The 15,703-nt window shown below is 38.4% G+C and overlaps 1 protein-coding gene across 1 annotated transcript in view; it reads left to right on the top strand.

Moving 5' to 3' along the window:
• LOC126092610 (cGMP-dependent 3',5'-cyclic phosphodiesterase-like) overlaps positions 1-15,220 on the top strand; it is a 236,582-nt gene extending 221,362 nt beyond the window's left edge. Inside the window, exon 14 of the mRNA XM_049908312.1 lies at positions 13,134-15,220. Within this exon, the coding sequence (XP_049764269.1) occupies positions 13,134-13,317 (184 nt within the window). The 3' untranslated portion in view covers positions 13,318-15,220. The remainder of the gene's footprint in view (positions 1-13,133) is intronic.
• Positions 15,221-15,703: the final 483 nt, after the last annotated feature.

Here is a 15,703-nt window from a genome sequence, read left to right as displayed (position 1 = left end):
AAATGACAAATGCTTTGTTCATCTTTGGCTTGTTGACATATTATACATTCCCAAGGCTTACACAATGTGTGACAAGTAACTAATAATGTAGGATAGATTTGTTTAAGATAATAATAAACACTGATACAACAACTGTAATGCTATGTAACATGAAGTCCATAGTTCCTTTGTGTAATCTCACACTTTTAAATCTTAAATGGAAACCCCCATTTTTTATTGCATATTCAGATTCTCCATAAAAAAGTAATCAAGTTTTGTCTAAAACGTTTTTTGAAACCATTGACAGATGGCGCTGGAATCGAGAAAAATTAAAATTGGTGAAGAACTCTGATTTATTTAGAATGATCTGAGGAGGAAACATCAAATCGATACAAAATGTGCACCAATTCTTTCATTGCGCCAAATTAAGCTATTTTTTTACAAAATGTATCCTATGTCACAGTTTTTGATGGAGGGGGACAGAATGGTATTAAAATCTCGTTAGGGAACTCTTTGACAATTGCATTACTCACCCGACTGTGGCGCTACTGTAGCCAAACTGCTAATTGTGGCTCGGTATAAAGGTCGGTGTAGTGCAATCAGACGTCACTTCACTTTCAGATTGTGAACTGTAAACATCAACTGATGAAAGTAAATTATTCTTCAGCAAAACATGGCTCACTATCCTCCTACAGAGATTGTTGATATGATGTTAATTTTAGGTGAATGCCATAACAGTTACGCTGTGGCTGTGCAATTGTATGTGGATCGTTTCCTAAACAGACGACATCCAAGCGAAAGCATTATTCAAAATTGCACTCAATGAGCTCAAAATGGATACGTGCACTATCTGCCTCGTCATCTCAAATACAATGAAAATGATGCTCATGCCCTTGCTGTTCTCACGTATGTTCAACTGGATCCCGAAATTACTAGTCCTGTGATTCAGAGACAAACTGGAATACTAAAATCAACTGGTTTTTGAGGATTTTGAAGTCACATAAATATCATGCGTATCATATCACACTTACACAGGCATTAATGATGAAAGATATGTAAATACGAGTGCATTTGGAAATGATACGAGGTGACAATGATTTTTTTTTTAGATATGTTATGTTCACCGATGAAGCCACATTCAAAAACAATGGCGAATTAAATCGTCGTGATTGTCATTATTGGTCCCCTGTCAATCCACACTGGCACAGACCTGTTGACAATACAAATGGTCGTTAACAGTCTGGTGTGGAATTTTAAATGGTTTCTTGATAGGACCGTATTTTTTTTTTTTTTTTTTTTTTTTTTTTTTTTTTTTTTTTTACCGAAATGTTATTGGGGAATCTTATTTACAACTTCTCCACAGTGATTTGTTGAAGCTAATGGAAGATGTTGATTTAGAAACTAGGCAACGAATGTGGTTCCAACAGGACTGAGCAGCTCCCCATTATGCTAAAAATGTGTGGAACATTTTAAATTTACAGTACCCTGGTCGGTGGATAGGACGCAGCGGACCAATTCAGTGGCCTCCACATTCACCAGACCTAACATCTCCTGATTATTTCTTGTTGTGTTATTTAAAAAAATATTGTTTATAAAAGACAGCCCTCAACCCGAAACAATATGGAGCAACGCATTTGAAGAGAGTGTGCAGCCATACCACGGCATGTAACCACAGGTGTTACATGCTTCACCCACTGTCCCTGCTGACGAGACATCTTCGCGGGTACCGGGCGCAGTTGGGCCACCCTCTCCCCAAGGGGAGTGGCGGGTTCAGAGGTGTTCGCGGCGCACGAGGCGGAGGGTAAATGTGGAGATTGGCCGTGTGGCATCGCCCGCTCTGCCTGTGAGTGGACATGTGGCCGCTCCTTCAGCAAGGTCCGAGCAGGCACACGGGGGGGAGGGGTTTATTAGTTATTGGGAGCTCCAACGTTAGGCGGGTGATGGAGCCCCTTAGGGAAATAGCGGAAAGGTCAGGGAAGAAGGCCAGTGTTCACTCTGTCTACTTGCCGGGGGGTCTCATCCAAGATGTGGAGGAGGCCCTGCCGGTGGCGATAGAGAGCACTGGGTGCACCCGACTGCAAATTGTTGCTCATGTTGGCACCAATGACTCCCTGCCGTCTGGGTTGAGAGGTCATCCTCAGTTCGTACAGGCGGTTGGCGGAATTGATGAAGGCGGAAAGCCTCGCTCGCGGGGTGGAATCAGAGCTAACTATTTGTAGTATCGTTCCCAGAACCAATCGCGGTCCTGTGGTTTGGAGCCAAGTGGAAGGCTTAAACCAGAGGCTCAGACGATTCTGCGGAGATCTGGGGTGCAAATTTCTCGACCTCCGCTATCGGGTGGAGAAATGTAGGGTCCCCCTGAATAGGTCAGGCGTGCACTACACGCCGGAAGCAGCTACAAGGGTAGCAGAGTATGTGTGGAGTGCACATGGGGGTTTTTTAGGTTAGAGAATTCCCTCTCCCTAGGCCCGACAAGACACCTCCTGAGACGCGGCAAGGTAGGAGTAGGCAAAATGCAACAGGGAATAACAATATTAATGTTCTAATAGTAAACTGCAGGAGCATCTATAGAAAGGTCCCAGAACTGCTCTCATTAATAAACGGTCACAACGCCCATATAGTACTAGGTACAGAAAGTTGGCTGAAACCAGACGTAAACAGTAATGAAATCCTAAACTCAGATTGGAATGTATACCGCAGAGACAGGCTGGACAGTGAAGGGGGAGGCGTGTTTATAGTGATAAGAAGTGCAATAGTATCGAAGGAAATTGACGGAGATCCGAAATGTGAAATAATATGGGTGAAGGTCACTGTTAAAGCAGGCTCAGACATGGTAATTGGATGTCTCTATAGGCCCCCTGGCTCAGCAGCTGTTGTGGCTGAACACCTGAAGGATAATTTGTAAAATATTTCGAGTAGATTTCCCCACAATGATATAGACTGGGAGACTCAAACGTTCATAACGGATGGCAGGGACAAAGAATCCAGTGAAAGTTTTTTAAGTGCTTTATCTGAAAACTACCTTGAGCAGTTAAACAGAGAACCGACTCGTGGCGATAACATATTAGACCTTCTGGTGACAAACAGCCCCGAATTATTTGAAACAGTTAACGCAGAACAGGAATGCAGCGATCATAAAGCGGTTACTGCATCGATGATTTCAGCCGTAAATAGAAATATTGGAAAAGGTAGGAAGATTTTTCTGTTTAGCAAAAGTGACAAAAAGCAGATTTCAGAGTACCTGACAGCTTAACACAAAAGTTTTGTCCCAAGTACAGATAGTGTTGAGGATCAGTGGACAAAGTTCAGACTCATTGTACAATATGAGTTAGGTGAGTATGTGCCTAGCAAGATCGTAAGAGATGGAAAAGAGCCACTGTGGTACAACAACCGAGTTAGAAAACAGCTGCGGAAGCAAAGGGAACTTCACCGCAAACATAAACATAGCCAAAGCCTTGCAGACAAACAAAAATTACGCGAAGCGAAATGTAGTGTGAGGAGGGCTATGCGAGAGGCATTCAATGAATTCGAAAGTAAAGTTCTATGTACTGACTTGGCAGAAAATCCTAAGAAATTTTGGTCTTATGTCAAAGTGGTAGGTGGATCAAAACAAAATTTCCAGACACTCTGTGACCAAAATGGTACTGAAACAGAGGATGACGGACTAAAGGCCGAAATACTAAATGTCTTTTTCCAAAGCTGTTTCACAGGGGAAGACTGCACTGTAGTTCCTTCTCTAGATTTTACCCAGAGTACGCGAAGGAACTTGCCCCCTTCTTGCAGCGGTGTACTGTAGGTCTCTAGAAGAGTGTAGCGTTCCAAAGGATTGGAAAAGGGCACAGGTCATCCCCGTTTTCAAGAAGGGACGTCGAACAGATGTGCAGAACTATAGACCTATATCTCTAACGTCGATCAGTTGTAGAATTTTGGAACACGTATTATGTTCGAGTATAATGACTTTTCTGGAGACTAGAAATCTACTCTGTGGGAATCAGCATGGGTTTCGAAAAAGACGGTTCTGTGAAACCCAGCTCGCGCTATTTGTCCATGAGACTCAGAGAGCCATAGACACGGGTTCACAGGTAGATGCCGTGTTTCTTGACTTCCGCAAGGCGTTCGATACAGTTCCACACAGTCGTTTAAGGAACAAAGTAAGAGCTTATGGACTATCAGACCAATTGTGTGATTGGATTGAAGAGTTCCTAGATAACAGAACGCAGCATGTTATTCTCAATGGAGAGAAGTCTTCCAAAGTAAGAGTGATTTCAGGTGTGCCGCAGGGGAGTGTCATAGGACCGTTGCTATTCACAATATACATAAATGACCTTGTGGATGACATCGGAAGTTCACTGAGGCTTTTTGCAGATGATGCTGTGGTATATCGAGAGGTTGTAACAATGGAAAATTGTACTGAAATGCAGAAGGATCTGCAGCGAATTGACGCATGGTGCAGGGAATGCCAATTGAATCTCAATATAGACAAGTGTAATGTGCTGTTAATACAAAGAAAGATAGATCCCTTATCATTTAGGTACAAAATAGCAGGTCAGCAACTGGAAGCAGTTAATTCCATAAATTATCTGGGTGTACGCATTAGGAGTGATTTAAAATGGAATGATCATATAACGTTGATCATCTGTTCAAACAGACAAAATTCACAAGTTGATCGTCGGTAAAGCAGATGCCAGACTGAGATTCATTGGAAGAATCTTAAGGAAATGCAATCCAAAAACAAAGGAAGTAGGTTACAGTACGCTTGTTCGCCCACTGCTTGAATACTGCTCAGCAGTGTGGGATCCGTACCAGATAGGGTTGATAGAAGAGATAGAGAGGGTCCAACGGAGAGCAGCGCACTTTGTTACAGGATCATTTAGTAATCACGAAAGCGTTACGGAGATGATGGATAAACTCCAGTGGAAGACTCTGCAGGAGAGACGCTCACTAGCTTGGTACGGGCTTTTGTTAAAGTTTCGAGAACATACCTTTACCGAAGAGTCAAGCAGTATATTGCTCCCTCCTACGTACATCTCGTGAAGAGACCATGAGGATAAAATCAGAGAGATTAGAGCCCACACAGAAGCATACCGACAATCCTTCTTTCCACGAACAATACAAGACTGGAATAGAAGGAAGAACCAATAGAGTTACTCAGGGTACCCTCCGCCACACACCGTCAGGTGGCTTGCAGAGTATGGATGTAGATGTAGATGTGCTGTTCAAAACTGTGGACAACTTTCATAGACGATTGACTATATGCATTGAAGCAAATGGGGAGAAATTTTGAACAATCTCTTCATGGCTAATTTAATTAATTAAGCACCCCAAATTGTGTGAGGCAAGGGGATTCGCATTAATGAAGCACTCCATGGGAACATCATTCTACTACATCTATGTCGTCGTTCCTGGGTAACACTAAAAGTGGGATACGGTATATTTTGTACAAAAATAGTTTAATTTGACATAATGACAGAATTGGTGCACATTTTTTATCGATTTGGTGCGTCCTTTTTAAATCTTTCTAAAGAAATTGGAGTTCTTCACCAATTTTAATTTTTCTTGATTTCAGCACCATCTATCAATGGTTTAGAAAAAAATGTTTCAGTCAAAATTTGATTACTTTTTTATGGAGAATCCAAATCTGCAATAAAAAATGGGGTTTTCCGTTTCAGATTTAAAAGTTGCCCCCTGCCCCACCCAAGGGGACGGGGGCTGGGGTTCTCGTGTAGTATCAGTTGATGTCCCCCTTTCAGCTTATGAACTTGTCTTACCTACTATTTTTACCCGATGTATAGTTTTCGAGATAATCTCATCTGAAACTTCAGATGGACGACCCTGTATGTCACACGCAAGAGCATGAAGCAGTATGAAGATAAATTTCTTTAAACTGAATGCTATGTAAGTGAGGAAAATGGGAGACAATGATAAAATTACAATGTAAAGATGTACAATGTGCAGATTAAGATCATTAGTTTCAGTTGTTTACTAAATTATATTAAAGCTGTTTTTGTTTAGTTATGTCATGTTTCATAGATCATTTTCCCGATTATTTTATCGACGTGACGTGAAACAAGTCAGATTACAAGATATATACATGAATAGTGCTAATATTAATATGACTGAAATTTTTTGTTCTACATATGCAACTACATTTAGAGGTACAATCTTTTTCCCCATTGCTGAAACAGAAACTCATCCATGAAGTAGGAGGAGTTGTCCAAAAGAAATGATTTTAAGCTAGATGTAAAACTTGATCTGCTACCTGCCAAACACTTTATGTTGTTTGGCAAAAATGATCAAAGATTTTTGTTGCTGAATAATGTACCCCTTTTTGAGCAACTGACAGCTTCAATAGCGGATAAGAAAGGTCATTTTTCCCTCTAGTGTTGTATGTATGAACATCACTGTTCTTCGCAAATTGAGATGGATTAGTTGTAACAAATTTCATTAGTGAATATATGTACTCTGATGGTGCAGTTAAAACACTTAACTCCTTGAAAAGGTGCCTACATGACAGCCTTGGCTGAACACCACTAATTATTCTCACTGCTCTCTTTTGTGCAATCAATACTTTATGTCTAAGTGGTGAGTTACTCCAGAAAACTATTCCATAAGGACATTATTGAGTGGAAATATGCAAAATATGTTAGGAGCCTGATCTGTTTATTATCAAGACTAGCGATTATACAAAGAGCAAAAGAAGCTGAACTTATTGTTTGAGAAGCTCAGTAATCTACTTCTTCCAGTTCAAGCTGTCATCAAAGTGAACACCCAAAAATTTGGAGCAATCTACCCTGTTTATGCTACATCCATTGTCGGTATGACTCTATTCGGTGTACAGAACTGGATATAGTGAGTTTTTTTTCAAAATTAAGGGAGAGTCCATTTTCTGAGAACCACTTAATAATTCTTTGAAAGACATCCTTAACAACATCTTCAGCTGCTTTTTCTGGGGAAGAAAAAAAGCTTGTCTTCCGCCTTTTTTTTTTTTTTTTTTTAATTTACTGACACAGAGGTTTTGTCGCCAGTATTTATCCTTTGTGCCTGCAAAGCATGCCTGTGTAGCGCTACATAATTCAACGGCAGAAGTTAGTTGTGGCGACACCTACCAACATTTTTCAGAACTTCCGCTTACTTTGCACTCTATTCTAAGCCGCAGGTGGATTTTAGGATTACAAAAACTGGAAAAAAAGTGTGGCTTGAATTCGAGTAAATACGGTGTGTTTTATTACCACCGCGGCACTCATATTGAAAAATGGCTTATGTTTTTATTTACTGTGAGTTCTTTTCCCAGTAAATGGCATCATCTCCACACTGGAACAAGGGAAAATTTCTAAGTATTCAGACTTCAGTGATTATTGTCCAGTGTAAAGCAACATGTGGAGTTATTTGCTGTATACTCTGTCAGAAAATCAATTCACTGAACATTGGTCTGTGTTCAAGAACAAGAGTGCAGTACTTAAAATGGGGTATATTGTATACATGAAAAAAGTCATTAGTAGACATCATGATATCTTCCATAGTCAACAATTTATGTGACATCATATATGATTGATCCTCAACATTAGCGGCTAAAGGGGACATAGCAAACATATTTATATGTTCAACCCTCTATTGCTGACAAGTTTCGCATTAAATAATAGGCACAAGATACTGCTAGTAGTATGTCACAGCCTTTGAGTAAAACAAGTTTATTTCTTATAAAGCTAAGAACAGAATTATTTGCGTAAGTAGCTAAATTCTGTAATACTGTATAGTTTCCAAAATATTTGTGATTTGTTATGATTAGGGCTAAGATTTTTATGACCCTAAATCAGCATAATATGCACAAAAATACTGTTATGACCAAAAATTTATGAAATTATTTTCAACAACATAAACAGATATGACCTAACAAAATTAAAATGAGGTATAATTTGTGTTGTGAAATAAATTTGAAACCCAGTTAATGCAAGCTAAACTATAGAATGTAATGTTGAAGTATGCTTTCTATTAATGTTGTTAGAATGTAGTTATTTGATGGTGTAATTTTTGTACATTCTCATTTTTAACTCAGTTTATGAGCTCCAATTGCAGTATACAATATACTTCGAAAACTACTTCAACTGATACAAGACAAGCATATTGAAAATGGAAGATATCGTTTGAATCTAAATAATTAAGTGAGAACTTTTCCCCAGAAAAAATCACTGAAATGAAACACAATGTGTGATATCCTTCATTTTTTTCCACTAACACCTTCCCCATTTTATTTAACACTTGTGTTTCCACTTTACCACAAATAGTTTCTAATTTATTCACCTCTTTTTCACTTGCTCTAAAAGGTGTACAACTTTGCTTCATTTGAGGCTTTAATAAAACAAATTGGTTACACATGTATCATTTGAAGTGTTTTCCATCGCTGGCCACTACTTTCTTCCATCTTTCGGGCAGTGTATGAATCCCGTATCGAAAAATCATCTTTTGAAGCGATCCGCAAATCAATCCAATTTGTGACTTCTTCATGAGATATCAGTAGTGTTGGTCAGCCAGGCCATGCGCCATTGATCTAAACAGGTGATAGTCAGAAGGAGCTATGTCTGGGCTAGGATTTCCCATTTTAACATTTCCAAGTACATTTTGACCTCTTTTGCAACATGGGGTCGAGTGCTGTTGTGCTGCAAAATCACTTTATCGTGCCTCTCACTGTATTGCGGCCATTTGTCTTTTAATGCTCTGCTCAAACACATTAATTGTGTTCAATAACAAGCACCTGTGATTGTTTCACTTGGTTTTAACACCTCATAGTACACGATGCCGAGCTGGTCCCACCAAATGCAAAGCATTATCTTGCAGCTGTGATTATTCAGTTTGGCCGTTGATGTGGAAGCATGGCTGGGATATCCCCATGATTTTTTGCATTTAGGGTTGTCATAATGAAACCATTTTTCGTTCCTGGTCACAATGCGATGCAGAAATCCCTTCCATTTTTCCCTCTGAAGCAACTGTTCATAAAACCACAAACGCCGTTCTATGTCTCTTGGTTTCAGCGCACACAGGACCCAAGTTTCTTCTTTCTGAATCATGCTCACAGCCTGGAGACGTTTTGAAATGGCTTGCTGTGTCACTCCCACTAATCGTGCCAATTCTTCTTGAGCTTGACGCAAGTCTTCACTCAGCAATGTCTCCAATTCTGCATCTTTGAAAACATTCTCTCTTCCACAACTATGCCGGTCTACAACATTAAAATCACCATTCTTGAAGTGTTTAAATCACTCATGACACATTCTTTCACTAATAGCATCCTTACCATACGTACTTGAGATCATGCGATTGAGACTCAGCTGCTGTTTTCGTCATATTGAAACAAAACAGTAATACCTCCTGCAAATGAAGAGAATTAGGCTCATAAACAGACATTTTCAGTCAAGAAAATACCTTGTGATCCAGACAAAAATTGATTAATGTTTGAATGAGTTTATATTGACCAAGATCCAAGCTAACTGCCTGACGTCTGCGATCTGTTTCTATCGACCACTACTTACCATTGTCACCACCCATCGGCAAACGGCAGAAGCAAAGTTGTACACCTTGTATATGCTTCACTAGTGGCACTTCTGTTTGCTTGAAACCACTTACAGTAGAAGGAATAAATCCAAAATTTATATACGAAAGCTTCCTTGAAATTTGAGCATATTAATTCTTGAGCTAGTCCAATTGAAGCAGCTTCAAGAAACTGGCTCTCAAAACCATGCATCTGAAACTAAAGACTTTTACTGACACATGGATGAATATCCATGGTGTTTTTTTTCATTTTGTTTTGCTTTAGGGTGCAAAAAACAGTTGTTTTATGCACCCAAGTCAAAACTATCAAACATGAAATACGAGAGAAGAGTTAAACAACTATACGTCAGCCCCAGTTGAAATAAGAGAAGACAGCTAAAAACGGGCACTTGCAGAAAGGGTTAAAAAAGACACCGTACGGAAATGGAGGTCCAAAATTAAAAATTAAATGGCTTTCACCATATTGCTTTGGCGGGTAAAAAGTAAAAAGCAGTCGACAGCCCGTGCGTCATTTGCTAAAACAGCCAATAACTCAGATGGAAAATCCAAGCAGGAACATAAACGATTAAAAAAAATGGGCATTCCATCAGGAAATGGCGGACAGTTAAAACTTGGACGCAATGTGTATGAAGTGGTGGGGTAGTGCCACTTATCAAATGAAGATGGCTAAAATGGCAGTACCCAATATGCAGCCTAGTTAAAATGACCTCCTTCCAGCAGATGTGGCTGCATGATGAAGATAACCTGCAGCAATTTCTTGACTACCTTAACAGTGTATATGAATTACTCGATGAATCAATGATGGTTTTCACAACATTGAAGTTCTGGGAGTAACAACTGCAAGCATCAATCCAGAACAGAACTCCCATCTTGTCAAAGTGGGAGATGGAGTTAAGGAATGTCTGCAACTAATAACTGTGATTCTGCAGTGTGAAGGGCCTTTCAAAAATACCTTTTTGATATGCCCAACCAGTTTTCCAGCGTCACTGAATTTGCTGTGAATCACTTTTGCTACTATGTGTAAGATGTGAGCTAAACTAGTCACATGCGAAGTTTTACTGTATAGTGAACTGGCAGTTTTCACCATGTAAGGTGCTGCACCCATTATGAAGAGTAGCTTAATGCTTTCAGGCCATAAGGAATGTAGGCTTTCTCGGCAAATTTTGGTGATGAAGTCATCTCGGATTATCAGCCAAGTCAAGACGCTATTCTGTGGCAACGTTTCAAGGAAGTTTCCAGTTTGTCATCTTCCGGTGAGGTGTCAAGTTTGTTCCAGTTTGTATCTTTATAGGCACTGGACTTCAGGCTCCTATGACTCATCTGCAATGGCTGAGCCAGTCATGTACCTCCGTAATGGGGGGGGGGGGGGGTCATGGATGGTGGTGAGGGGACTACTGGAGTGTTGGAGGGTCCTGGTATCTCGTCCTGCTTCTGCCTGTCTGTTCCATCCACTGCTTTCACCTCTTTCACATCATAGAACTACTGATATGTGGATGACACATTCATGGTGTGGCCGCATGATGAAGAAAACCTGCAGGAATTTCTTGACTAACTTAACAGCATACAAGGGAACATAAAATTCACCATGTAAGTAGAAGAAAGTGGATGTCTGCCTTTCCTTGATATTCTGATAAGGAAAAAAACTTGATGTCATGCTGGGATATTTTGTCTATAGAAAACAGACATGCAGGGAGCTGTTCGTAAACACCAATAGCTGCCACCATCCAGCGCAACGCAACTGTGTGCTCACCACCCTTGTGCTATGGCACAAGCCATGTGTGACAGGGAGAGTCTACCCACCAGGTTGCAGCATGAGGGAAACCTTTTGCAAGAATGGCTACTCAGAGACAAAGATAAAATGCACTCTCCAGCCAAGCAAGAAGAAGAAAGAAGATGTAAAGTGTCTCGTGTTCCTTCTATATGCTGGGCTGCCCACAGCCAAGATTGCCAGGATATTGGAGAACAACAACATTAAAACCATTTTCCACTCATCGACTAAAACTGTAAAACATACTTGGCTCAGTGACAGACGAAGTAGGACTATGAACACCTGGATCCACAATATCAGTTGTGAATGTGGCAAGCAACATAACGGTCAGTTGCAACAGTGTATTTCACTGCAGTGATCTGAACATATGATATCTGTTCACCTCGGTCAAATGGACAAATCTACAATGGCAGATCACATTGTCAATGAAGGTGGAAAAGTTTACATTTTCTAGATGTTCTCAGTTCATAATAAACTTTTCACGTGGACTGTCTTCTTCCAAAGTCCCCACGATGACATTTGCAATATTTCTTCCCATAGGGTCAGTTGATAGCCATATTTTTTTATTTGCAACCCATTGTCTGATTTGTTTGCATTGTGCTTTCTTAAAGTGGAAGAATTAGGAAGACATTTGGCTTTCAATTTTTCTAAGAATTTGTGAAACTTTGGATGGTTCAGTTTACTTAATGGAATATCAGCATGAAGTTCTTCACAGGATGGTGAATAAAATTGGTGGGATTCTCCTACAAGCATTTGCTGCAGTATTTTTCCATTTTCAATCTTGTATTCCATGTTTTGTGTTTTCCACATGCGATAAACTGTGAATGTTAAATGACTTCCCCACAATTGCTATTGTATCTCGTTTACAGTACAATATTTTGCCATCAGTCAAAAATACTTTCTCAGCATATTGAGGCACAAACTGGTATCATTTTATGTGAATACTGTCACTTTAGGCATTTGTTCCTGAACTATACTGCATGTTCCAACTTCAACAAGACTGAATAACACAATGAGACACTTGTCTACAGTCCAGAGTCCAAAATGCTTCAAATGACTACCTGCTCATAGAATAACAATAGGCTACACAAAATTGCTGTTGCATAAGGGTGAAGTCCACATTGTGAGTTAAAATGAAATAAGGGAGGAAGGTAGATATTTGACATTTTCCAAGAAACAAACTGAGATGCACAGTTCTGAGCAATGTAAGATGGAAGAAAGAAATTGCACGAGAAAAATTCTTTACTTCTTGAAAGAGTAAAAATATACAAATATAACCATTTACTCACTAAAATATGCTCCACCAGGGAGGAACTTCCAGATCTGCATAAATATAAGTACCAAAAAGTATATGCCATATCACAAAAATCCTAGGCCTATATATTCTAAAGGAGTTTTGCATATTCCAGCCTTAGAGGATAATGCACCAATTTCTTGAAATAATATCTCAGTTTTCATTACTTATGCCACTCCCAAGCAAGCCTGACAGTATTTGCCAGAAATTATCATACAATTCTTATCATATTGCTATTGTTCTTGTGTATCCTCAAACTTTTTGTATGTAACTGGAACAGAATAACATTTTTGCAGGAGTAACAAAGATGATGAAATGTCATATAATTGAGGAACAGTTTCTTAACATAAATTGTCTTATAGTCACTCTGTAATCTATAATGAATGGACTTAATATGTTTATTTCATTCATATTTCCTTCTCACTCATAACAAAGAACATAGAAATTTACTGAAGTTGAAAGACTGTTTTGAGGTGGCCCATAATATTGGCTTCACCTTGAAAAATGTAACATGTGTAAGTTAGCAGTATTAATCTTTTCTTTTAATTTTAGGCTCTTATCAACTCTGTTCCCTGAAGCAAAATGTTTGTATGATGCCAGCTGGACAAACAAACTGTATTGGATGCGTGCATCTCAGGTGTTCGTTGACCAAAGGCTGAAAGGACAAACTTCAATGGAAATCCTCAGAGACCCAGACCTTGTTGCAAGTGTTCTTCGTAACTCTCCTCCAAAGTAATTTGATGCACATTGTAGGAATTTGCGTGAAGATGCAATTCCTTTTACTTATTAATTGATTCAAATATACATATGTACCTGTAATTAACTGTAGCAATACTTTTGTTTCCATGACATGAAACTGCATAAAAGAATGTCTACTGCAATGCCAAAAACTTAATGTTGTTGTTGATGTCTGTGTGTAGTTGCTCACTTAACAATTGTGATAATATCTCAGTACAAATATTAAGTCATTGTTGATGATATAGTATATAATGTTAACGGCAATAAAGAAGTGGTGCTGACCATTTTATTTAGGTGTAGAAATGCAGAAAAAAATCTGCTGATACTTCAGTAAAGTGAATTTCATTTTGATGAGTTTATATTTAAGAATTTATAGAAATATTTGTACATAAATTTATCTTTCAATTACGTATTTTTAGAAGTTATTATTTATTGATTCTAGTTTTTACCAGTTCTGCTGTTATTACTAATAACAAATGTGTTGTCAGATATTTTTAATGTGATGTTATAAAGTATTGGCAACAGTTTCGAGTAATCGTTTGTTGTTTGTCAACAACTGATTATCTTCTTATGATGTGCATTTCTTCAAAGGTCTTAATTACTGGTTAACTATATCATTTTAATTGATTATTTCAAAGAGACAGAAAGTCTGGGCAATAGATACCATTCCCAGTACCACCAACAGGACCACATTATATAGAACTAGCTAGCTTCCAAAATAATAGTTTCATTCCACATCAGTGGGAGGGAAGATTGAAATATGTTCAGATAACTTGGAAACTGGGTTGTGTGAGGTGGGAGGAGGAAGGTATGGAGACAAGTCACTCGTACCTTAGGTTGACATGCACAGGCAAAGTGGAGGAAAGAAAATTCAGTGTAAAGAGTTAGGTGACAAAGAAAGCACTGCCTAAAATTCAGTTCACAGGAAGAGAAAATGAAAACAGAAAGAATAATTTAATTAAAGAAGAGAAATGGAAATGGAGAAACTAATGTAACAAATGAAGGTGCATCAGACCTTTTTGGAAGTAGTTATTAAGTTGGCCAGAGGAAAAGTTTTTGTCTGGGATTTTAACAATTTTTAGATTGAATTTTTACTTTTATATAACTGAGTATTTCTTACCATAAGAAATTTGGAATTTTTGTTGTATGGTCTTTCTGACAGGTATCAACAATACAGTTAAACTGTTTGGACAGTTGGATGATGAATGTAGGCTGCTGTATGGTACCAAAATCTGAACACTAGCATGTTGTATCCAATATCATACTTGTGCAATTCTCTGCTCAGAGCATACCATAATTTAAGAATTAAGTGCCAGCTTTTTCTGTAAAACACTTATTAGACTTTTGAATATTGATGTGCCAATCTCATTACTAGAAGTTTATATTGTTAAATTATTACTCATGCACATTGTATCTACTGGATGTTGTCTGCACACAAAGCACCAATGTTTTTATATAAAAATTATGCACATATGTTTCCATAGATGTAATTGCTCGCCAACAGCCTAAGAATCAGTATGTGATATAAAGACTTCAGGACAAGAAATATAATATTCGCAAATGATATTGTCTCAGTTTATTTTTAGTGACATTTATATAAATTTATTATTTTACTTATTCAACATGAAAGCCAGGATTAAAATAATTACAGAATTTGAGGTAGAATAATACTTTCTGTACTGTTGCGAAAACAATATTAACAGCAAGTAAATTAATGGACACAGAAATTAAAATAAAGTTGAATATCAACTACTCAAAATTTTTCACATAATTCTGTGAACACAAGGAAGTGTATTAGTAACAGAATGAATAAACAAATAAATAAATAATTTAGAAGAAAAAAAAACAAGTTTCTCCAAATCATGATTGATAAGGGAAGTGGGATGTGAGAAAGAAGTCACAAAATAATAATGGGCCAACAGCTATCATTCAAATTCCAGAGTGCTAATAATGTGTTACCAAGGACTGATAGTTAAAAAAAACTCAAAGTGTGGAAAGATATAGTATTAAAAACAAAACGGAAAGGAGGAGGAAAGAATGAGACTGACAGAATGAGTGAGGAGGTATGTGTATTATACTGTGGTGGAGGGTACTTCGTCCACAACACTCACTTCCCACTTTGCTTTTTCAGTCATGAATAGCTAGCTTACAGGAAGAACAGTTGTTGGTAAGCCTCTGTGTGAATTCAATACTCTCTGATTTCACCTTCATTGTCTTTCTGTAATAATCTCAGGATTTCTACAGTAAACCACACCGTGATGCAGAATGCGGCATCTGCCACTGGTGTTGACGGATCATCTCTTTGCTGTTTTCATGATTACCAACTAAATCTCCAATGTAACACACTAATGTTATTTGATCTTCTCTATTCCTCTACTGAGCCT

Source organism: Schistocerca cancellata, chromosome 7, assembly GCF_023864275.1.
Source record: "Schistocerca cancellata isolate TAMUIC-IGC-003103 chromosome 7, iqSchCanc2.1, whole genome shotgun sequence".
Taxonomy (NCBI): domain Eukaryota; kingdom Metazoa; phylum Arthropoda; class Insecta; order Orthoptera; family Acrididae; genus Schistocerca; species Schistocerca cancellata.
Note: the sequence above shows the minus strand (reverse complement) of the source record. Positions and strands in the feature narration are given on the sequence as shown.